Source organism: Scardinius erythrophthalmus (genome assembly GCF_964197995.2).
Source record: "Scardinius erythrophthalmus genome assembly, chromosome: 8".
Lineage (NCBI taxonomy): Eukaryota > Metazoa > Chordata > Actinopteri > Cypriniformes > Leuciscidae > Scardinius > Scardinius erythrophthalmus.
In genome coordinates, this window is record NC_138228.1 from 31,849,491 (window position 1) to 31,874,069 (window position 24,579).

The 24,579-nt window shown below is 38.2% G+C and overlaps 1 protein-coding gene across 1 annotated transcript in view; it reads right to left on the reverse strand.

Annotated features, from left to right (window-relative positions):
- iqck (IQ motif containing K) overlaps window positions 1-20,568 on the reverse strand; it is a gene marked incomplete at both ends in the record, with an annotated part of 63,489 nt that extends 42,921 nt beyond the window's left edge. The window contains 5 exons of the mRNA XM_081372696.1: window positions 11,646-11,723; window positions 11,851-11,903; window positions 15,025-15,151; window positions 20,388-20,466; window positions 20,559-20,568. Of these exons, the coding sequence (XP_081228822.1) occupies window positions 11,646-11,723; window positions 11,851-11,903; window positions 15,025-15,151; window positions 20,388-20,466; window positions 20,559-20,568 (347 nt within the window). The remainder of the gene's footprint in view (window positions 1-11,645; window positions 11,724-11,850; window positions 11,904-15,024; window positions 15,152-20,387; window positions 20,467-20,558) is intronic.
- Between the last annotated feature and the right edge of the window lie 4,011 nt (window positions 20,569-24,579).

Here is a 24,579-nt window from a genome sequence, read left to right on the forward strand (position 1 = left end):
GATTATATTGTCTGCTATATTTACTTACTAGGTAATTTACTAGGTAATTGGTTGATGAAACATTTGTTAAAATTAAGATACAATTAATACAAAACGAAATTCACTTTAAAGAAAGGCTTTGTGCATTCTGTTTGAGGTCTCTGTGAAAGTTTTAAAGCAGTCTTTTAGTGCCGCTTTCAGAGCGGTCACGTCCGTAAAATTTTTTCCTCATAAATGCGAACACGAAAAATTAAATAAAATGAATATTTTGTGTTATGTGGAGAGCCAACCCCCGGTGGGTAGTATTACTTTTGGTTTGCGCAGTGTAATTCACAGAAGTACTAAACATATTTTGCCACATAAAAGTTAAAGGGGTCATATAATGGTACATGCACTTTTACAAGTTGATTGTACTGAAATGTGTGTTGGCAGTGCCTGTACACAACCATCATAAAATTATAAAAATCCATCCAGTGTTTTTTTTTTAATCTTCTTATATGTTTCCCCCTCTCCTGAATCAAGCTGTTCGATTTTGTGACGTCACAAAATCGACGCCCCTCCCACAATGGTTGATTGACAGCGTTTCAACACAGACGCGCCCTAGTGAGCGAGCTGTCAATCATAGCCCGCGCCGACCGGCGCGTTCATTGTTGATAGCTGGAGCACTAAGTAGAATGGCATCTAAGCGATTGTGGTGTTCTGTTCTTGGGTGTAATAACGAACACATCAGTCATTTTGATGTTCCTAAATCCGAACCGCTGAAGACGCAGTGGCTGAGTTTGTTTTCGAAGGGAATATTCCCCACGATCAACGTCAATGCTTTCATGTTTGCGCGAATCATTTCACCAGACTGCTTTACAAACGAGGATCAGTAAAAAGCTGGTTTTACTAAGAAGCTACTCCTGAAAAAAGGATCGGTACCAACTATTCGTGTTCCTGCTGCACCTCCAGAAGAAGTGAGTGAGTGTAATGTTTTATTAACCTTTATATTAATCTTTATATTAATCTTTGCAAATCGCTTGCTGCACGCTTCACGATGAATGCGGCTATTTTTACACTCAGGGTACATTACGGCATGTTTTCTATGTATGACGTTCTCAATATAATTCATAATCCCATGTTTATAATAAACAATGCGTTATGGTTATTGTGTCTCAAACGGTGTACGCACAGAACAGAGGGGCGGGGTGGGCAAAGCTCATTATCATTTAAAGTCCCATGCACTCAAACGGCGTGCTGAAAACAGAGCTGGTTTTGAGCAGGTAAAACGAGTGTTTTCTTACAATACTAATGAGAATTTTTAATTAAAGTATATTACAAACTTTTAATTTAGACCCTAAAGAATCATATTAGCTTGTACAAAAATGACATTATATGACCCCTTTAAAGATTTTTTGTGTCACGCATGTTTATTTCCCTCATAAGCTGCGTTTACATGGACACTTATAATCGGATTGACGGCTCATTCGGACTAAAAAACCTTCATGTAAACACCGTAATCAATCCGATTGAGCTCGATCCGAATGAAATTTCAATCGGATTGAAAGGGGTGGTTTATTCCTTTTGTAATCCGATCGAGAGAACATGTAAACACTTGATCGGATTGAAAACCGAAACTGAAAGGACTGCGCATGTGCAATGACGTTAAATAGCGTAATGACGTATGACGCGCGGAACGAGCTGTTCTTCCTGTTGAATAAAGTGTCATATTAATAAGTTTCCCGTCATTCTAAAATTCTCATTTCAGTCGCGCGTCTGTTAAGGGAAGCAGAACAACGTCCCACCAGTCCTTGTTTGGGATTCTCATCCACAGACGTCTGTTTTTGGCCGCGGGCAGGGGCATTTTTACTGCGTGATCAATAAGCAGCACAGCAAAACGGTTAATCAGTCCCTCCAGAAAAACGCGGAGTTTTTTTGTGATTGTTGCGGGCAAAAATCCTTGATTATGCGGCACGTTTTCTTAAAAAATGCGATGGAATATGCGGGATATTTATGCAATTTTATGCGATGAAATTGCGTGAACTTGCAAAAATTGCGGGATTAACTTGCAAAAACTGCGGTTTGATGAAAGAGAAAAAAAAAGTGATTTCCCCAACAAATATATTAAAAAATACCTAAAATTTTGTGATTTGGTGAATATTCAGGTGAATATTGTTTCGTGGCCACGAATTAATAATACCTCAGCAGGTTATACTAATTTGTTCCCTCGTTTTACTATATTGTGGCCATGTAATTCGTTAAATCAAAATGAGGGAGGGAATTGGTTCAACGTGTCCACGATTTATTAAAACGAGGGAACAAATAAGTCGTCTTAACAACTAATTATTTAGATCACTGGACACAGGGCGCATAAAAGAACAAGCAGAGAGAGAGAGAGCGCCCCGGCCGCGCGCGCACTCTCATGCTGTATTGCTCTCTCTCCCTCACGCATATCAACATCAATTGACACAATAGTAAAAGGTCGAAAGACCGATTGTGTTTTATAGATTTAGTAGTTTGTTCATATAAAGTGTTTGATTAGCAAGTACATGTTCAGGAAATGCATAATACAAATTGTATGGGTTAATGTAACGGAAACGGACTGTTATATCGTTGTTTTTTGAAGAAGCAGCAGCATTACTCTTGCCTCGGAGAATACAACACGGGCATAGGCGACAATTTTGCATATAAATTACTATTTATAGGGCTTGAATTACAACCTGAAACTGCGCATGCGCGGGGTAAAACTGCTGGGGTGAAACTGCTGGGGTAAAACGGCTCTGCGGTTCTGCAGACAGATATTATTGGAGATATTATTGGTTTCATCGGCATCGCGGGGTTTGCAGCTTTTCAATGATGTCGCGTAATTACGTCACTTCATAACGTTCCCATGGCAACAGGGGAAATGGCTGCGCTTGTGAGGAGTAAACGCAACATTTTTCAACTTTCTGCTAAGATATATGTGACTGGTGACTTGCAACGAAAATGTGGGGATTATAAAATCATGCAAGCCCGCATATTTTTGCGTGCGGAAATCTGCAATTTATGCGGCGAAAGTGCGGCGTATTTGAAAAAATGCATCCCCCGCATAAATATGCGGACTTTGGCTGATTATGCATTGAATCATGCGATCGCATAATCGCGTTTTTCTGGAGGGACTGGTTAATATGCTCTAAATTATGACCAGAGACGAATTAATATTACGTCTGCTGTTTAAAACAAATAAAGAACCAATAGAGGAGAATATTTATGCGCAAAAAGCGGGAAACTCTGTATATTCGTGCAACGTGCGCATGTCAAAACATCAGATCCGATTTTAAACTTGTGACATATAAACGCGCACATAAACCCAATTACTTTATTTATCATTCATGTAAACACCTTGTTCAGATTCATCAATCGTATTGATTTCATTCAGATTGTGTCCATGTAAACATAGCTATATTTAATAGAAAACGCATGTGTAGACAGATATTTTTCTAATGTCCGGACTCCTTTATTAAGGGAGTATGGATATATAAACAGACGTTTCAATATATTGGTATTAAATGCATTTTTTGAGAATTTCTATTTCAAGTTTTGACTGCAAATGTCAGTCCATAACATTGGAATTGCCCAATTTTAAAGTATTTATTATGTGGTGTAGGTCTACATATTTTATAATGTTAACTTCAAATAATACTTATAGTAATTTAAAGATGTGGTAGCATTGGATCTGGATGGGAAGGATAACATGGGAGTTGGAAGGGGTGTGTCTTGATTCTGCCTTCTCACACCGCGACACAGGTTTTTGGATCTGAGTGTCGCGATTTCGGTTTCATATCGCATATCGTTACAGCCCTGGTAGCTACCTGATACAACTATAAAATAGCAAGGTGACCAGTAAAACTACAGCAGACGACTAAACCTGGCTAATTAAAAAAAATAACTTACTTTAAGATGCTTCTTCAGGTTGGAGGTGGAGTTGGACGCTGAAAGGAGGTTGATTGCTGGCAAGCAGAGGTTACACTGCACAGTTATATTTCGTTCTCCCTTCTCTTTATTTAATGTGAAATGCTGTTTGAATTTCCAAGATAGAAACGCATTCTTGCCCTGCTCTGTTTGTTTCGGCTCCATCTCTACCTCTAGCTCCCGCTGTTCCTCTTCCGACTCCATTGTGACTGATCACGCAAACCGCGCATTTTTTTGTTTTCATATTGGGGCTTCTGGGAAATGCATGGAGTTGCCTTAATTTATTTAGAGAGTGAATAAACTCGTGAAACAGAGAAGTATCGTCATGTAATCCATTGATTTCAACAATGTAACTGTATTCTAAATGCCAACTATTTAAATTGTAACTGTAACGGAATACAGTTACTCATAATTTGTATTCTGAATACGTAACGCCGGTACATATGTTCCATTACTCCCCAACACTGACAAGTGTAAATATTGGAGACAAACCAGCAGGCTGCATTGCTCAACTGGCCATGCGAGAGACCGCAAACCTACCCATATTCAATCACCTTAAGGAAGAGCGACGTGTGCTGCAAGAAGATGCTTATGTCCACGACATCCTGACTTCCCACGACAGCATGGATCAACTGAAGGTCATCACATCGAATGTTGAGCAGATTCTAAAAGCTGGCGGATTCCATATAAAGCCCTGGGTCTACTCAGTGGGAGGAAAGAGTCCAGAGACCAGATGAAGACTGAGCCAAAGACTATAATCTTACCAAATCAGCTGACAGAAGACGATAATAAAGCCCTTGGCCTTGGATACACAGTACAAGATGACAAACTCACGTCATGATTTCTGTAAATTTCTCAAAGAAGAAGAGGAAAATGAGACTTGGCCAAGATTTATTAAAAGGGCAGGTGAGATTACAAGCGCCAAATCCACTCACCAGAAGAGAACTTCTAAGTCAAGTCTCAGGGCTGTATGATCCGCTAGGTCTGGTTACTCCTGTCAAGCAAAAAGGTGCAATTCTTGTGAGAAGAGCCTTTCAAGAGGCCAAAGTTAACTACGGCCCAACCGAGAATACCTGGGATGCAGCTTTGTCGGAAGGGCTCTGGGAGGATGCAATCAAGCTTCTGGAAGAGTATGTTGAGCTGGGACAAGTAAAATTCATCAGACCCCTGACACCCCCAGACGCCGCCATCAAACCGGTTAGTGTCACCTTCTCTGATGGCAGCGAACATGCATACGGAGCAGTGTTGTATCTGCGTTGGAGCTGCAGTCAAGGCATAACCGTGAGGCTTGTTGAATCTAAGGCCAAACTGACCCCCCTCGACCATAAGGGCGATGCCATAAAAGTAGAGGTGTGCAGAGCTGTCTTCGCTGCCCGGTTAAAAAAGTACTTCCAAAGACATTGCAGGGTCCAAATTGATAAGTGGTATCATCTTGTTGACAGTCAGAGACCGTCTTAGGAGCAGTACAGCGTGAAAGTTATGGCTACCAAACCTTCTTTGCTGATAGAATTGGAGAGATTTAAAGCAGCACCAACGTCCAGGATTGGTGGTGGATTCCAGGGCAAATGAACATTGCAGACATCATCACGGGAGGAACTGGCCCTAAAGATTTGTATGAAGACTCTGAGTGGCAGTCAGGTCCAAAGTTCCTCAGTCTACCAGTTAATGAGTGGCCAATTAAATCTGCTAAAGATGTTGCTGCTGCAGCCAGAGAAAACATCACCAAGATCCAGAAAAAAGCGTTTGTTGCCGCACTTACTAGGGCTCTGTTGAAGAAACAAGAGCCGGAAGAAAATTGGGGTTCAACCCAGACGGGACTAAGTAGACCACCTGGTGGAACAGCAGTTCAGGAGCTAATTGATATGAAGAGATTCAGCAATCTAACATGGCTGATTAAGACGGTGGCGTTGATCTGGAGAGCTGCAAAAAAGTTCCTTCAAGTCAAGACAATGGACAAACTAAAGTAGGAGGCGGTATCATCAGCTGGTATTATCACTCTCAAAGAAAGAGAAGATGCATTCAGGGACCTCTGCTTAGCAGTGCAAAAAGGTGTGATCTTCTCAAACTCCACAATAGACCGACTGGTTGTTCAAGTCTTTCATGAGGGCCTCAAAACTCTTCCCCTCTTGCCCTTTGATGCCTGGATCGCAACCTTGTTGGCTTGTGAAGCTCATGACGAGGGACATGATGGAGTGACGGGCACCTTGTTGAGGATGAGAAGGAAAGCATGGGTTTTAAGAGGACGACGAGTTGCTCAAAAAGTCGTTGACCGATGTGTCTCCTGCAAAAAAGCAAAAGCCAGTTTGTCAACAAGTAATGGGTAAACTACCTGAAGAGAGAACGAGACCTGCTGTACCATTTGAGTTCACCGCCATCGATCTGTTCGGACCCTACCAAGTAAAGGATTATGTCAAGAGAAGAGTGTCAATGAAAGTTTGGGGAGTTGTCTTTTGCTGTATGGCAAGTAGAGCTATTCATGCAGAGCTGACAAACACTCTTTCTACAGAGAGCTTCCTATTGGCATACCAGAGGTTTACTGCAGTTAGAGGTCATCCCCGAAAGGTCTGGTCAGATCCAGGAACCAATTTTATTGGTGCAAAACCTGTTCTGAAGGATCTGTATGCTTTCCTGGAAAGTCAAAATAAAGGAACCTTAGAGGAGTATGCAGTTAAGAATGGAACACAGTTTGCCTGGAAAGTGCATCCAGCCGATTCACCACACCGAAATGGAGCTGCGGAAGCTGCAGTGCATATTACAAAGAGAGCTCTCCAAAGCTTCAACTAGCAGCCGATCTTGCAAACAAACGTCCTATTGATGCAAGAGTTCAGAGCCGGGAGGGCTGCATACAATATGTCACGCCAAACACAATACTGCTTGGTCGAGCCGCACAGACAGGGGACTACAAGACAAAAACAAACCCAAGTCAATTGCTTTTGGAGATCCTGGAGCCAACTTGCTGTTCCAAACCTGTTTGTGAGGAACAAGGCGTTGCAGTTGGGGACATCGTTTGGCTATGCGATCAAAATGCACTAAGAGGGCAGTTTAAGCTCGGAAGAGTCATCAGTGTAAACTCTGATCCAAGGGGCATCGTAAGTGATGTAAATGTTCAAGTTTCTCCAAACCATTGTGTCCCTGTCCAGAAGTCAACGGTCAAAGAATCTGCATCTTGTGATAGGAAGAGGGTCTGTCAAGGTACTGTGATGCACAGAGACGTTAGACGCCTTGTTGTTCTTCTCCCGGTTGAAGAGATGAAGAAAGAGTAAAGGCTACAAACGGCACGGTTGTTAAGCTGTGCGATCTTCAGAGGGGACTATGAAAGATCGACTGGGAGGTGTTGCGGCAAACCGCCCGTCACCCCGCATTTCCTCATTAGTACCAGGTGAAGCTAATCTGCAATCTACTGCGCGTCCCAGGCCGGATAAGGAAATGCACCATTGCTATTGTTCGTGTGCACTGGGAGCTGACGCTACGGCAGAGAGCAGCGCTGGCTGCTGAGTATTAGAGCTTGATGTCTGATTTAATCACTGTGCGGGATCGGGTACTCACCAAAGAACTCTGAAGGGACAGCCGGTAAGTTCTGAAGCTCTGCTGGTTTAAGAAATGAACTTTGTCATGCTTGCTAGTTGCTGTTATCAGCGTGTGAATATAGCGTTCATTGACGCTCTGTAAATCGCACCATGTTCTTAAGTAGTGTATTTTAACTTATAAGGTGTTTATTGGTGTAATGTATTAAAATATGCCTACTCGTATATGTATATGTTTATGTTAATGCTTTGTTTAAAGGGGTGGTATAATGCCCTTTTCACAAGATGTAAAATGTGTCCTTGATATTTCCAGAGTGTGTATGTGAAGTTTTAGTTCAAAGTACCCCACAGATATTTTTATATAGCATGTCACTTTTTGAGGGTGAGCAAAAAAGCACCGTTTTGTGTCTGTTCTGTGTCTTTAAATGCAAATTAACTGCTGTTTGCGGCCTTTTACCTCACAGACATGCACTGCAAATTTCAAAAACAATTTAGCCTTTTATGTTCAAACCGGAGTCAGATGATGTCAACGGAATCAATGATGGAGAGACTCAAGAAGAAGTGACAACATGTAGAATGCAACAGGACGTTTCTGAATGGTTAGTTGATGAATTTGTGTAGCTTATGTGTAATTATCTTCTGGTCATTGATTAGCATATTCTGTCTTGATAATCTATAAATCGTGTTCCGGGGGCGGGTTTATGTAAATTTTAGGGTTTGTGATGTCACTAACCCTGGAGGAATGTTGCGTAGTCCCTACCAGCCATTTGTTGTAGTCCTTAACTTTAAAAGAAAATATCTCCCTTTGCTTTGAACTTTGAGCATTGTAACTTTGCAGATGTTGTTTATGCTCAAATAGCAACGTTACACACTAACTAAGTTTGAAAAGTGAAATCATAATCAACCACCCCTTTAACATTTAGAATTTGTTAACATTTATTTAAATTTAATTTACTTGGTTTACCTTATTTGATTGGTTTAATTTGGCAACTCACGATTTGGGCAGTTGTTTAAATACTTCAAATAATATGAAATACTGCTTATGAATAGAAATAAAAACTTAGGTGATTCAACTATAATTGAATATGGATTGTTTAATTATTAAAATAGCAATTCATTTATAAATATGGTTAAAAGCATAAGTGATTTCATAGCCTTTATGGTTAAAATTCAGTAAATTGGGCTGTATAATACTTACCAGCTTTAATTGAATGTGTAGTATTTACCAACTCAGACCTATGTCCAAGAGTTAAAATTGAGTCATGGTAAACCTGCCAATTTATGCACTTTAGGCTATTGGATTTGCTGGGGATTAACATTGTATGTATGTTTATTTGTTTAAAGGTTTTTCACCTACGTGAATGCTATAATAAATAAATGGATGGAAATAATTCACAAGGCCTAATCATTGAGTGGAATCCAGTTTACAACTTCAAAGAGTGAGAACCTATCTTCTTCAAGTGTGGGAAAGCGCACAGTTAGAAAAAACACTTGACAGTATTTGATTTTTAATTTACATAAGTATTGAAAGAAAAAAAGTACAGATGGATGAATCATCTAGCCAGCACTAGTCACACTGGTCAGCATTAAGAAAAAAGATTAGTGCATAATATGAATATGTATTGCAAATAAGCAAACTTTTTTAGGCATATGTATTATACACTATTAAGACATGAAACTTTAATATACTAAAACAGCTATTTAAGTTACTGATCGTTTTAGTGTGCAAATAATACAATATATAGTGATCTCATGGATCTCACATGGGGCAAAATGCATTAATATTTTAAGAGGAATGCTATGAAACCACTAGTTTATATCATTTGAAACTGCTACAACAGCGGGAAAGATTCATTTGTGTTCAACAACGATGTCCAACTTTGAGTATTTCCACTTGCCCTTTTACAGCAGATTTAGTTCCCTTTCGTGGTCACTACGAGTTATGTCACTACGAGTTATGTCAGTGACGACGAATGGGGTTTCGCTTAGAAAGCCTCTCACCTTCGAGTATACTATACAAAACGAGCCAATGGCAAGAAAATGCCATGGGTCTGCGGAATTTGCATAATGTAAGTCTGCCCCACGTCGTGGGTATACAAGGAAGTACGCTGGCAACATGCAGATATGTTTTTGCTTCGGAGCCGAGGGTTCTCTTCACTCCAAGGTCATGGCGCCTCGCTAACAGACATCTGCAGAGCTGTAGGCTGGGCGACATCTAAGACATTCTTGAGATTCTACAATCTCCAAGAGGAGCCAGTTTCTTCACATGTACTCGCTTCAACCAGCCGGTACTAGATTCTGCTCAGGTGTCTTGCTCGCCATTCCTCTCTACGGACTGGATAGTTATGCCGCAGGCAGCTTTCACGCTTGGGTAGGTGCCTCCATGTGCATGGTTCCCCCTCTGGGCGACCTCCACGTGTGTATTTACACTGTAAGCCTCTCTAAGCATGTGTCTTTCCCTCAGCAAGCCACCTTGCCACCCCTGGGGTTGAAATTTTCCACCTGCGGTTGGATACCCCAGTGATACTCCATATGCAGCCCCTCCGGGTCATATGTGTTTTCCAAGTCCCCCCTTTCAGGCTGGGCATGATTGCATATTTCCACTGAGATATGCTTCCCAGTGTACCTTGGTATTCCTGTGTTAAGTAGGAGTCCTTCGTCCGTGCAAGTCTCACGACAGGGAGCTCAGACTTACGCAGGGCACTGGAAGACAGGTGGCGTGATTAGACTGGGAACCCTATTCGTCGTCATTGACGTAACTCGTAGGGACCACGAAAGGGAACGTCTCGGTTACGTATGTAACCCTCTTTCCCTGAGTAGGGAACGGAGACATTACGTCTCCCTGCCACTTCCGCTGTGCCGCTGGAACGCTTGAGTTCAGTCTCAGCTCCTCAGCGAAGAAACATATCTGCATGTTGCCAGCGTACTTCCTTATATACCCACGACGTGGGGCGGACTTACGCTATGCAAATTCCGCAGACCTTTGGCATTTTCTTGCCATTGGCTCGTTTTGTATACTCAAAGGCGAGAGGCTTTCTAAGCGAAACCCCATTCGTCGTCACTGAAGTAACGTCTCCGTTCCCTACTCAGGGAACAAGGGTTACATACGTAACCGAGACGTTATTCACAAATAACTGACATTAATGACCTAATTATGATTTCATTTAAAATAGTCAATACTGACCATATCCCTGTTTATGGCTCATTTTTGACCAGATCATTCATTGAATCAGTGATTTGTTGACTCGTGAACAGCTGCAAATGGATCAGTCCAATTCACGATTTATTCATTCATGTTGTTTGTGAACTGATTCAGCAGGTTCACTAATCAGACATCACTCTTGCGTCTCAGAGGGGGTGGAGATTTCTTTAGTTCAGAATAATGAAGAACAATATGACTTTATGGAACATATAATTGAGTAAAAGTACGATATCATGCTTTGGAATGTAAGTAAAAGTTTCCCAAAAATAAAAATACTCTAAAATATGGATAATCTTAGTCTCTCCCTAATATGGATAAGATTAGTAATATGGATAAGATTAGTCTCTCCCTATGGAGGATCCCTTTACCACTCTACAGATAAAGCGTTGTCGGGAAAACTCAATTCGCGTACCTACCCCGAATTGATAAAATAAAATTCTGTATCAAAAATTATAAGGAAACACCAGTACTTTGTTTAGGCTTGGCTTGTAGGGAATTCCAAACCTGCGCACATATATTCAAACGCACATAACTACAGAACCAATTCTTAATGCGCATGTGACCGCCATCAGCGTTTCTCACAGGTTCGCGTTTAAAGTCTGTGTAGAGAGAATGGTGTCGTCTTAGCGGCCCCAAATTTAATAACAAATGATCGTTGCGACGGAAACGAATCAATCAAAACTAACTTTAGCTGGAATATAACTTTATTAAAGACCCGCTATAAAACCAAAACAATCTCTGTTACCTTAAATTATACGTTTATCTCTGTAAAGCTGCTTTGAAACAATCTACATTGTTAAAAGCGCTATATAAATGAAGATGACTTGACTTGGATACTAAAAAGTACAGACACTTGAAAAATTTACATTGTAATGTACGGTAAAGAAGTAGAAATACTTTGTTGTCTGTCCACCACTGCCCCTCAACCACCCAGAGAGAGAGAGAGAGAGAGAGTAACGATAACGAAATGTGCAACAAGTATGCAAGAGTTTATTAAGCAATATACTTACTGTTTAAGAAACCAGTCGTGGACAAAAGGAATATTGTGAAAATTCGTAGGCATTCGCTCTGTCCATTGAGGGTTTTTACTGATAAACAAGAGAATAAAAAATCTATTAAAACACACTTAACCATTTTTTCTGTATATATAAAAGTCACAACAAAATAACCATACAATATTGGCAGTACACAAAGGTTCACATTTGTCCCACTCACTTGTATAGCCATTCAGTGAGGAAGTCACAGCCATTAAACGCCGTCTTTTTCCTCTAGATTGATAATGAAACGTGAAATAAAAATAATGAAAAATATGTTATATATCAAGATTGTATTATTGTTGTATTATGGCTGATCAGTGGAGGATCCTGGCATATCTTATGCAGTTGCCTAGGTCAGCATTGTGCAACTGTTTTCGCGAACATGAGTTGCAAGTGCACAAGTTAGTTTTGCATCTAATAAATCGCGAAAACAGTTGCACAAGTCAAGGCGCGAAGATTTGACAGTGACATATTTGAGGTTGCAAATGCCTAATTGAGATTGTACTGCAAACATGAACGCAACTATATATTGCAAGTTTATGTCTGTCATTGTATTTTTGTGAATGACATTTTACACATTTGAAACTACTTGTCTGTAGCTTCAAATTCAGAATACAGGTTTGTGACTATTGTCTGCGAGTGCAAATTTCAACATTCAACTTCAGATTTTATTTTACAGGTTTTCACATTGGAGCTGTGAGTGTAAATGTTCACGTACAAGTGCGAATATTTATTGTACAAGTTCTCAAATTCACATCTACATGCTCTCGAGTTTTGCTACTCTTTTATCTTCATAGAAATCTCTTGCAGAGTTATTCAGATCACAAAAAAATATTGTGAATAATGTGCATCCACTGATAATATTCATCTATCCATTCTCCAAACCGCTAAGTAAGGTCATGGTGAGGATCCTGGAGCCTATCACAGCGTCTCGGGACATTACGGAACCCCTAAGGGGACATGGTGGTGGAAAAAAATATGAGATGAGGGGGAAAATAAGTCTATCACAAATGTTTTGCATTCCACTGAGATACCGTGCATTCCCTCGCAAAAACTTTTTTGTTCTTTGACAGTGAATGCAAAGTTTCTCAGGGAAGGCATTTGCGAGAGAACGCAAAAGCATTGCCAAATAATTTTTCCTCCCATCTGATATTTTTTGTCTTCACCATGTCCCTTTAGGGGCTCCGTAGGACATTGGCAGGGAAACTGATAGTACTATATAGTTTTTTTTATTACGAGACTTATTAAGAAACACAAGACCTTTATCGCAGTTATTTTACTGAAATTCTCACCTTCAATGCGATGCTTTATTTTCAGTTTAATTCAATTGTTTTATTTCATTGTTTCATTATTGTTTTTTGAAGTCAGATCATTTAAAGGAGTTGTTCACTTCAGAATTAAAATTTCCTGATAATTTACTCACCCCCACATCACTCAAGATGTTCATGTCTTTCTTTCTTCAGTCGAAAACAAATGAAGGTTTTTGAGGAAAACATGCCAAGATTTTTCTCCATATAGTAATTTCAATGGGGTCCAACAGGTTGAAGGTCCAAATGTGAGTTTCAGTGCAGCTTCAAAGTCTCTACACGATCCCAGCCGAGGAATAAGAGTCTTATCTAGACAAACCATCGGCCATTTTATAACAAAAATAAACATTTATATACTTTTTAACCACAAATGCTCATCTTGCGAGCATCTCTGTGATGTGCCACACATTACATAATCACACTGAAAGGTCAAGCATGACGTAGGCGGAAGAACAGACCTAGTGTTTACAAAGCCAATGTGCAAAGACTGAGTCAAACGCCATTTAAAAAAAAATAATAATAAAAAAAAAAGGTAAAACAACAACGTCGGATGATTTTGAAGTTGGAGGAGAAAATGAGATGGATGAGTGAATGAGATCACCCTACATTTAAGAACTGGAACACGCATGATCTTTCAGCGTGATTACATAAAGGGTGAAGACATGGGACATGCAGGACAAGCATTTGTGGTTAAAAAGTATATAAATGTTTATTTATTTTTATAAAATGGCCGATGGTTTGTCTAGATAAGACTCTTATTCCTCGGCTGGGATCGTGTCGAGACTTTGAAGCTGCACTGAAACTCACATTTGGACCTTCAACCCGTTAAACCCCATTGAAGTCACTATATGGAGAAAAATCCTGGAACGTTTTCCTCAAAAACCTTAATTTCTTTTCGACTGAAGAAAGAAAGACATGAACATCTTGGATGATGTGGGGCTGAGTAAATTATCAGGAAATTTTAATTCTGAAGTGAACTAATCATTTAATTAATAACAAATACAGGTACAGTACATTACTCATTCAATTAATATACAGACCCTTTCCAAAAAATTTGAGTATCATGGAAAAGTTTATTTATTTCCATAATTTCATTCAAAACGTTAAACTTCCATAGATTATAGATTCAGGGCCCACAACTTAAACGATTTCAAGTATTTAGTTGTTTATTTGTACATAATTTGGGCTTCCAGCTCATAAAACCCACGAAAACAGGATTTCAAAAAATTAGAATATTACATGAAATCACACAGTAATTACACAGTGATACCATGGTCATTGAACCAGGTTTTGGTTATTTTGGCAGTGTGGGCAGGTGCAAATCCTGCTGGAAAATGAAGGAAGCATGAAGTGCTCTGAAAATGTCCTGGTAGACGGCTGAGTTGACTCTGGATTTAATAAAGTGGACCAAAGTCCTCTTTTCTGATGAGAACAAATTTTGCATCTCATTTGGAAACCAAGGTCCCAGAGTCTGGAGGAAGAATGGAGAGGCACACAATCCAAGATGCTTGAAGTCCAGTGTGAAGTTTCCACAGTCTTTGTTGGTTTGGGGAGCCATGTCATCGGCTGGTGTTGGTCCACTGTGCTGTCCACTCAACGCAGCCGTCTACCAGGTCATTTTCAGAGCACTTCATGCTTCCTTCAGCAGACAAGCTTTATGGAGATGCTGACTTCATTTTCCAGCAGGATTTGCACCTGCCCACACTGCCCAAAGAACCAAAACATGGTTCAATGACCATGGTATCACTGTGTGATTACTGTGTGATTTCATGTAATATTCTAATTTTTTGAAATCCTGTTTTCGTGGGTTTTATGAGCTGGAAGCCCAAATTATGTACAAATAAACAACTAAATACTTGAAATCGTTTAACTTGGAATCTATAATCTATGGAAGTTTAACGTTTTGAATGGAATTATGGAAATAAATAAACTTTTCCATGATATTCTAATTTTTTGGAAAGGGTCTATATGTTTTTTTTAAATATACAGTTATTGCCTATAGGATAGTGTGTGTGTGAGTCAGGACTGATGCTGATAAAGCTGACCTGAAAGCACTGGTGTTTCTGTGCTTCTGCGAGCAAAGCCTCCAGTCCGGCGAGCAGCACAGGTAACACTTGCTCCTCTAAATAACACCTGAGGGGTCCTGGACACAGCTGACCTCGCTCTGAACATCTGCTCAAGACAAACATGCATTATACCAGGTAACACACACTCCTCTAAATAACACCTGAGGAGTCCTGGACACAGCTGGCCTCGCTCTGAACATCTGCTCAGACAAACATGCATTATACACAGTTAACAGAGGGTCATTATAGACATGTAATAATGGGAAATAAATTGACTGAAAAACAAGTAATGCTCTTTTTACGTTGAAATAGCAAGCAAATACAGTAGTCAACATTTGAAGTGGATCAAAAAAGTTCATCAAAATTAATGTATTACTTTGATGAAAGGTTTTAATCCACTTCATGTGTGGACCACTGTAAATAAACAAACAGATAAATATTAGCAGGGTTTTTCCTGAATTACGAGGCGGCCGCCACCGGCTTTCAACAAAACTCGGACAGGCAGTCACTGTCACATGCTCTGTTGCGGGTTCCCGGCCTGTGTCCATTCTCAAACCGTATAGTTTGCCGATAATGCTGTGCGGATCATAATCCGTGGGTTCGGGCGGGCCAAGTAATAAAAACACAACATTCTAATTAATCGAGGGTGGATAACAGATAAATCATTATAATGTGATGAGTTCATTAAAGACACGGAACACTCAAACGCAATGAACATGCGTCACTCTTTTACTTTCGTTTTCAACAACGTAATTCTCCTCAGGGAAAACCAATAAAGGAAAACATTAATGCTTGTCCGGGACACATGAAAGAGAAGTGTACTTGCCCAACCGGACAAATGCCCTGATTAAAATAATTTTTCAAATAAAATAAATAAATAAATAAAATAACTAGGGAATTACCGAAAACGCAAGGATGATTCTGATTTTATTTCATTTAATGTAAGTGGGATTGATAGTTAAGAGCACGCGCATCTCACATGAACACTCAGCCATGTTTCATTACTGAATGATTCAGCGTTTTGAACGAATCGGTTGACTCAAAGATTTAATGACCCATTCATAAACTGCCTCATTCTGGATAAATCAGCTGTTTGAACGAATCGTTTGAATGAATGACTCAATAACTCGCTCATTAGCACGGTCGCCTGCCGCCTCCTACTGGCGGTTTAATTTCAAAGTATCATTCTTTTCAACATTCCTTATTTGTTTATTCAAAAAATATTTACACTCTCATAATCTCATTTAATACAGTTGTAATTTTTCAATGTAAATAATTTAATTTTGTAACAGCCTAGTGTCGTATTATTCTAACTGAACTGGAGTATGCATTTAATAAAATTAGGGAAAAAAATGCCTTTTACAAAGGTAAAGAAATAAAAATTCTGATAAGAGTGTTTTCCAACAGTGATGTAATGAAACATTGACTATTTAAATTTGAAGGGAGTAACTGTTAAAGCCTCTGTTTAGGCTATTAAGGAAATGTAATTTTGCCAAAAGAAGAACTTTTATTTTAAGTAAATGTTCATTTTAAATCAGCCTACTTGTGTGATATGTTACCACATTATCATGCTTAACACTGAGAATTTGAATAATTGTAATGTGATGATCAGATGCAGATCTAAATCAGAGAATAGCATAGGTTTGGGCAGTTGGCGGGTGGATTATTTATTTTTAACAGCGTATTTGGGTGACTGAAAGTGCACCAGATAAATGAATTTATCTTTAAAATGTACATTTTATTCCGGGGGGGCATGACCCCGGACCCCCGAGAGGTACCGAGCTCCACCCACATAAATACAGTGGGAAACACAGTAGGCTATAAGATGGTCTACGAAAAATACATTATCGGGATTTTACCACCTGGAAACCAGGAACAGGAAACCCCTGGTTTGTTAAAGGGGTCATATAATGGTACATGCACTTTTACAAGTTGATTGTACTGAAATGTGTGTTGGCAGTGCCTGTACACAACCATCATAAAATGATAAAAATCCATCCAGTGTTTTTTTTTTAATCTTCTTATAGACCCCTTTTGCGCCGACGTCACAGTTACGTCACGGCGCTAGATGGAGGCAAAACAAACGGAAAACTGGAGGCGGCCAATACAAACCAGCACAGATTCGGCTACATGATAAGGAGCTTAAATTATTATTTTTATTATTAAATGTCATCTTGTTGTGTTATTGGGTGCAAGAATCGATGGAAAATGAGTATGCTGTATCTGGAATTTTTATTTCTAGAAAATATCCACATCTTTAAAATTGCACCGTAATATGTCACTCTTTACATTGTCGTCTTCTTGGCGCTGGTTAGGCAGAACTGCGGATCGTACACACAAATCTTTACATGACCATTCAGCACATAGTTATAGGCATCTAAAGATTTATATGTCCTCAGTTTCTCTATCGGGCAGGTGTAGAAGTCAGGCCACTCAACCGTTGGTAGCGTTAACGTTGATCCTGTCAGATTGTCCATCCATTGACTGAGCGTGTACGGTCATCTGGTTCTGTCCGTTAAAATTAACTTTTGCAAATAACAATCGCGGTCCTGGACAGTGAGTGACCTTGCACATTAAGATAAAACTGGATTTTCTCCAGTCATTGTTAAAAAAACAAGCTAACAAACTGGCAAACTAGCGTTAGTGAAGCGGCCAGAGGGATCTTTCTGCCTCCAGCTAAGCCCCGCCCACACAAATACGTCACCATGTTTACCAACTGTAAAAGGGTCTATATGTTTCCTCCTGTCTCAAATCAAGCTGTTCGATATTGTGACGTCACAATATCGACGCCCCTCCCACGATGGGTGATTGACAGCAGCGTTTCAAACACAGACCCGCCCTCGCGCCCTCGTGAGCGAGCTGTCAATCATAGCACGCGCCGACGCGAATGAATGAGTAGAATGGCGTCTAACGATTGTGGTGTTCTGTTCTTGGGTGTAATAACGAACACAGCAGTCATATTGATGATGTTTCTAAATCCATACAGCTGAAGACGCAGTGGCTGAGTTTGTTTTCGAAGGAAATATTCCCCACGATCAACGTCAATGCTGTCATGTTTGCGCGAATCATTTCACCAGACTCGAGACTGCTTTACAAACGAGGGTCAGTATAAAGCTGTTTTTGCTAAGAAGCTACTCCAGAAAAAAGGATCAGTACAAACTATTCGTGTTCCTGCTGAATCTCCAGAAGAACAAGTGAGTGTAACGTTTTATTGACCTTTATATTAATCTTTATATTAATCTTTGCAAATAGCTTGCACACTTCACGATGAATGTGGCTATTTTTACACTCAGGGTACATTATGGCATGTTTTCTATGTACGACGTTCTCAATATAATTCATAATCCCACGTTTATAATGAACAACGCGTTATGGTTTTTGTATTATTATTTTAAATGGTGTACGCACAGAACAGAGGGGCGGGGTGAGCAAAGCTCATTATCATTTAAAGACACATGCACTGAAACGGTGTGCTGAAAACAGAGCTGTTTTTGACCAGGTAAAATTAGTGTTTTCTTACAATACTAATGAGAATTTTTAACTAAAGCAGGCCTGATAGCGCTCCGGCGCCACGCCGGAAAGTACAGACGTGTCTGCGAGAGAAAAAAAAAAAAAAAATCAGTTTAGCGTTCGCGTGATCTGACAATTATCCCAAGATCTGAGAGGCGCTTTCACTAAACCACACCAGTAAGCCTACTTCAGCCAATCGGTAATAGGGTAGGGGCTGGTCTTGGGTTTTGGCCAATCAGATTGATACAGCAGTCACTCCACGTGCGAATTTGTTTGTTTTTCCCATACACTACGATATTGTGTTTCCCTCACTGGCAGCGCGAAACGTAGCCAAAGTCATGGAGTGCAACTTTATGAAGCCAGGGGAAGACACCAAATTTGTCGATAAAAGCATAAAGAATAAATGGTCTTGGATAGAGGTGGTTGGTAGAGACGAAGTTTATGCACTTTGTGCGCAAGGAAAATATTATATGAAACTAGCGGGAAAAAAGTGCTGCCACGGCGCGAGTTAGACCCTAGTCATCAAGCAGCTGTAGCTCGTGGCCTGATTTGAGGTCGCTCGCCAACAGTCACATATCGCGTCTTTTGCGCGCTCAAGTTCATTCAAATGTAGGCGCGCGGTAAGCGCGCTCATAATTGAAGCGACGCGCTCGTTTTTTTCCAGGCGTTTTTCGGTGGTGGAAATCCATTAGCCACTAAAACTTTTTTGTCATTGTGGAGAGTGCAGTGCATGGTTGCATAGCAGGGGAAAATCGGACCTAATTTTACTATTAATAATAAAAGATAAGCTAAAGTGCATTGTAAATGTCAGTAATTTATCTTTTTTTGACTAAATAAAATGATAAAAATCATTTAAAGTCTGAAATATGTGAGGTTTATCTTTTTATAAACTTTTTTGTCAAAACTTTATTTGAACTTGTACATGTTAGTATATAACATGTTGCAAGACACTTTTAAAATCTGGCTATCATTAATGGTAGGCTATTATTTTAATGTTTATGTAAACAAAAAATGCATATTGATGCTTATTTTATTTGTTATTTGCTGGTTTTCGACATAAAAACTTGGTGAATTGTGTAGTATTAGTATTTTTTGAACAGGATTCTGTGATAACCGTGATCATTTTTGTCACTATAATCATGAAATAAAATGTTCATGCCATTTCATCTCTAGTTATGATCAACTAAAATCAACTAATTATGTGTTTTTTACAGTATAATATGCAAAGTACAATTTTCTATAAAAAAATTATATCTGATTCTGTTCTTTTCTCTGACGCGTTGTTGGGTGTGGAAGGTTACCAATGTGATTGCTTTATCTGTAAATTAAATTAATGCTTTTTCAATTACTGAATTCATTGAAATAAAATGAATTTTTGGATTTTAATATTTTTTAGCAATACGTCGTGTAGGTCTTAAATTTCAATCTTTATGGTCTTAAAATGTCTTTAAAAGGTCTTAAATTTGACTTACTGAAACCTGCTACTGTAATATAGGCTTGTATTGGGTTTGTTCATCTCATGTCTGAATGATGTCCATTTATATCCACAAAAGTCACCAGAATCTATCATTTAAGGGACTATTTATCAAAATGTTCTCCAAGGGGAGCGCACCCCTAGATCCTGCTTGACAATTATGTTGATCAGGGCATATATCTTGGCTTAGGGGCCCGCTTATCTCCCAGGGAAAAAAGTTCAGGCTCAGGATTTTTTTCTACTATCACCCCTGCTAAAGTTTATTACAAACTTTTAATTTAGACCCTAAAGAATCATATTAGCTTGTACAAAAATGACATTATATGACCCCTTTAATAAATAGTATCAGTTGAATTACTCTGTTTGAGCTGAGCATCTGATGAAGAGTGGGTAGAAACTAGAGCTTGATAAACTGGATGACTCGTTCATGTCTTCCTCTGCAAAACAGGGGGAAAATATTTACCACCGCAATATTAATAGCTCGAATGATTTATACTTCGTGAGAAAATAAAAATCAGTGTTTTCTCACCTGCCTCCATCGCTTTCACAACAAGACGAAAGAGGAGCCCGTTTGTTTGTTTGTTTGTTTGTTTGTTAGATTATAAATGATGCGGATCAGCGTCGCGAATGAACATTAGTTCAGTTCCACCCACTGCTGTTCTGCCGTGTCTGTTTACCGTAACCATGGTGACGGTAACTGAGGAAGTGACGACATTCACTTAAAATCACCATGAATTCAAAATTGATTATATTTTTATAACAGAATATATAACAGAATATTGCAATGTTTATCATTATTCTTATTTTTTTCTTCGTGTGCACTTTAATCTTTAATCAAAAATATAAATTTAGCATCAATTCTCCCTCTTTTTTAATTAAAGAAGCAAAGGTTAAATTTGTACAAACACCTTTAGGAGAACATTATAGCTTTATTTGTAGAGTGTTTACAAATAGCGGAGAGCAGGGCGCACAACCTTACGCTTTTAGGCTTTCTCAGTTTGTGTAAATCTACTTAAGGTTCAGAGTATTTATTTTTCCCTTAATTTCACACGTCTAGTACAGTTATGTGGTTTTCTTTAATTAATACAGTGTATACTTTTCTCTTGATTTACCCTGAATGAATCGAAGTGAAATGAGACAACATCCCAGTTAACACAGAACGTTCCCCTAACGTTAGTTTTTGGTTTCCATTTGGTTATTTTTTTGGGAACCAAATACTAACGTTAGGGGAACGTTCTTTTTTGGTTTTATTTTTATGTAACCATAAATAACGTTCCCAGAACGTTGCAGGGTGGTTACTTTTAAATAACCTAAAAATAACTTATAGAGAACGTTCCCTAATGGTTATTTTTAAGTTATTATTTTGCAACCATAAAATAACGTTCCCAGAACGTTGCAGGGTGGTTACTTTTAAATAACCTAAAAATAACTTATAGAGAACGTTCCCTAATGGTTATTTTTAAGTTATTATTTTGCAACCATAAAATAACGTTCCCAGAACGTTGCAAGGTGGTTACTTTTACATAACCTAAAAATAACTTATAGAGAACGTTCCCTAATGGTTATTTTTAAGTTATTATTTTGCAACCATAAAACAACGTTCCCAGAACGTTGCTGGAAGGTTATTTTTTGAATAACCTAAAAGTAACTTATAGAGAACGTTCCCTAATGGTTATTTTTAAGTTATTATTTTGCAACTATAAAATAACGTTCCCAGAACGTTGCAGGGTGGTTACTTTTAAATAACCTAAAAATAACTTATAGAGAACGTTCCCTAATGGTTATTTTTAAGTTATTATTTTGCAAAACTGACTGGAATCAATTGTAATACTGCCCTGTCACTGAACGGCACATCAGGGACTTGATGTCTTATAAGGGTACAGAGTTATACAATGCTATGAAAATCTTGACAAAATAATACAAATAAAGAAACTATATCATTAAGAGTGGAACACCGTGTACAGCTCACTGAGGTTACAATTAAACAGGTTTTATTAAAATAGGAACAAATGGAACACACCAAAGATTTTTTCAAGATATTTTATCTGATTATCAAATAATTCCCTCCATCAATTCTACTTTTATGTAAATGCTGCGTGACTTCCGTGTTTTGATGGGAGCGCGTTTTCATTTACTGACTATGGGAGCGCGCGCTGAACATTCGAGTTACATTTGAACTGGAGCGGAGGGCGTTACCATGGAAACGGGACAACAGCTCAACTGACACAAGCTGTAACTCCATCTCTCACTGTTGTTTTCACTACTTTCAGGTACGTTTAGTCCCCAAACTTACATAAATAGTACATACAAATGCTTCTGTCACATTCTTTCATGTAAATGACACGCTTCCGTTGAATATTTACTTTGTAGAAATTATTTTGTCTTCGGGAAAAGTCCGCTAGCATCTCAACTGTTAACAGCTAACGTTAGAGGTAGGTTAAATTGACCTGTAAGTTTAGGCTTTTAATCACATTTTATGTGTATATGAGAGATTTTGATAGTTTTGTAAAGGTTTTGCTGGCAATTTTTCAATGTGTGAATGAAGGTAAACTTATTTATTTAACTTAAAAATATTCACTGGATGGTTAATTCATTGTTTTCACGTGACGTCACACCATTATAGGAACGCCCACCTGGAGGGCAAATGAAAGGAATATTATAATGCCATTTGTGCTTAATATTAACATGAATATACAATACAGTAGCCTAGTTTGAACCAGTTTAAGATTCCTAAAATTAATTTTATACTCATATGGCCAACTCTCTATTATAAAATGGTAACACTTTATAATAAGGTTTCATTTTGTTAGCTTTAGTTAACATGAACCAACAAGTAGTGAACAATTAGCCTACTTCTAAAGCATTTATTAATCTTAAAGTTAAGCTCAACATTTTCTAAGACATTTTTAAGATCCAAAGTTGTATCTGTTAAAATTATAGTTAATGCACTGTAAACTAATATGAACACATAGGCCTATTTTTTGCCTAACAAAAAAATTAAATTAAATACCTAAATAATGCAAACAAGTCATTGGAAAACATTAGGCTGCATATAAAGAAACAAAATGCATGTGCCATGGATAAATAAAATGGAATCGCCTCACATAGGAGCCTGATAAAAATTCTTTTTTATTGCTTTTCTCATTTCCTTTTTTGCTTTTCAAGGCGATAAAAAAGAATATTACTGTTTACTTTTCTTTGTTATAATATTACTATTCTTTGTTATATTTACAGATGACTGGTGAAGATGGAAGAGGTTTCAAGTGCAGAATCTACATTTGCCTACTAATAAAAGTGTTTGAAAGTATAGTGTTAAATTAAATTTAAAAGTAGGTATTTTTATTTTGTTAATTTTATTAATTTGTTAATATTCTTACATTTTTTTGTGAATGTTTTGAATGTGCACAATCTACAACTAATAATTAGTGTTAAAAAAATGTTAAATGAAAAATTAAAAGTAGCTTTTTAGTAGTTTGTTTATTAATAAAACTGTTATGTTCTTGCACCTTTTGAAAATGTTTTGAATGTGATGCATACCCCATGATTGTGTTTTTTTTAGCAACAATTAAATAATGAATCAACAAAACCATGGACTGTATGCTGATTATATATATTTACTGTTGTATTTTATTAAAGTAAAAAGAGATGAATATAGGTTAGTTGAATGTTAGAATAATGTTAGGGGGACGTTAATGTAACGTTCTGGGAACGTTAAGAAAACTTTACCCGCTAAAACAAACCATAAAAAAACATTCTGGGAACTGAAAACTAACGTTCAGAGAACGTTCTGGGAACCAAAAACTAACGTTCTGGGAACGTTAAGAAAACTTTCCTGGCTAACCAAAAACAAACCATAAAAAATAACGTTCTGGGAACCATAAACTAACGTTCTGGGAACCAAAAACTAACATTCTGGGAACCATAAACTAACATTCTGGGAACCTAAAACTAACGTTCTGAGAACGTTCTGGGAACCAAAAACTAACATTCTGGGAACCATAAACTAACATTCTGGGAACCTAAAACTAACGTTCTGAGAACGTTCTGGGAACCGAAAACTAACGTTCCCAGAATGTTAAGAAAACTTTCCTGGCTAACCAAAAACAAACCATAAAAAATAACGTTCTGGGAACCATAAACTAACGTTCTAAGAACGTTCTGGGAACCAAAAACTAACGTTCTGGGAACCAAAAATTGTTAGCTGGGATGCCCCATAGGTGGAGCACATTATCACATGATCTGATCTAATCAAAAAATATACAAAAGACAAAATAAAATATTTTGTCAATAAAATAAAATTAACTTTTTCATATAAAATAATGGCATTTTTAATCATTAAAAAAAATTGACAACACACACAAAACACAGCTATACAGCATAGTTCAAAACATGATGATAATAATAATGAATAATTTCAGTCTTTATTCACCTTTTTCTCATGGTTTCTCAATATATTTGATAAAAGTATAGAATAGAATATCATAGTTCTAATAGTAACATTCATTGTAACTCAGTGTGACAACATGCTTTATTTAATTTGTGTGCACTTT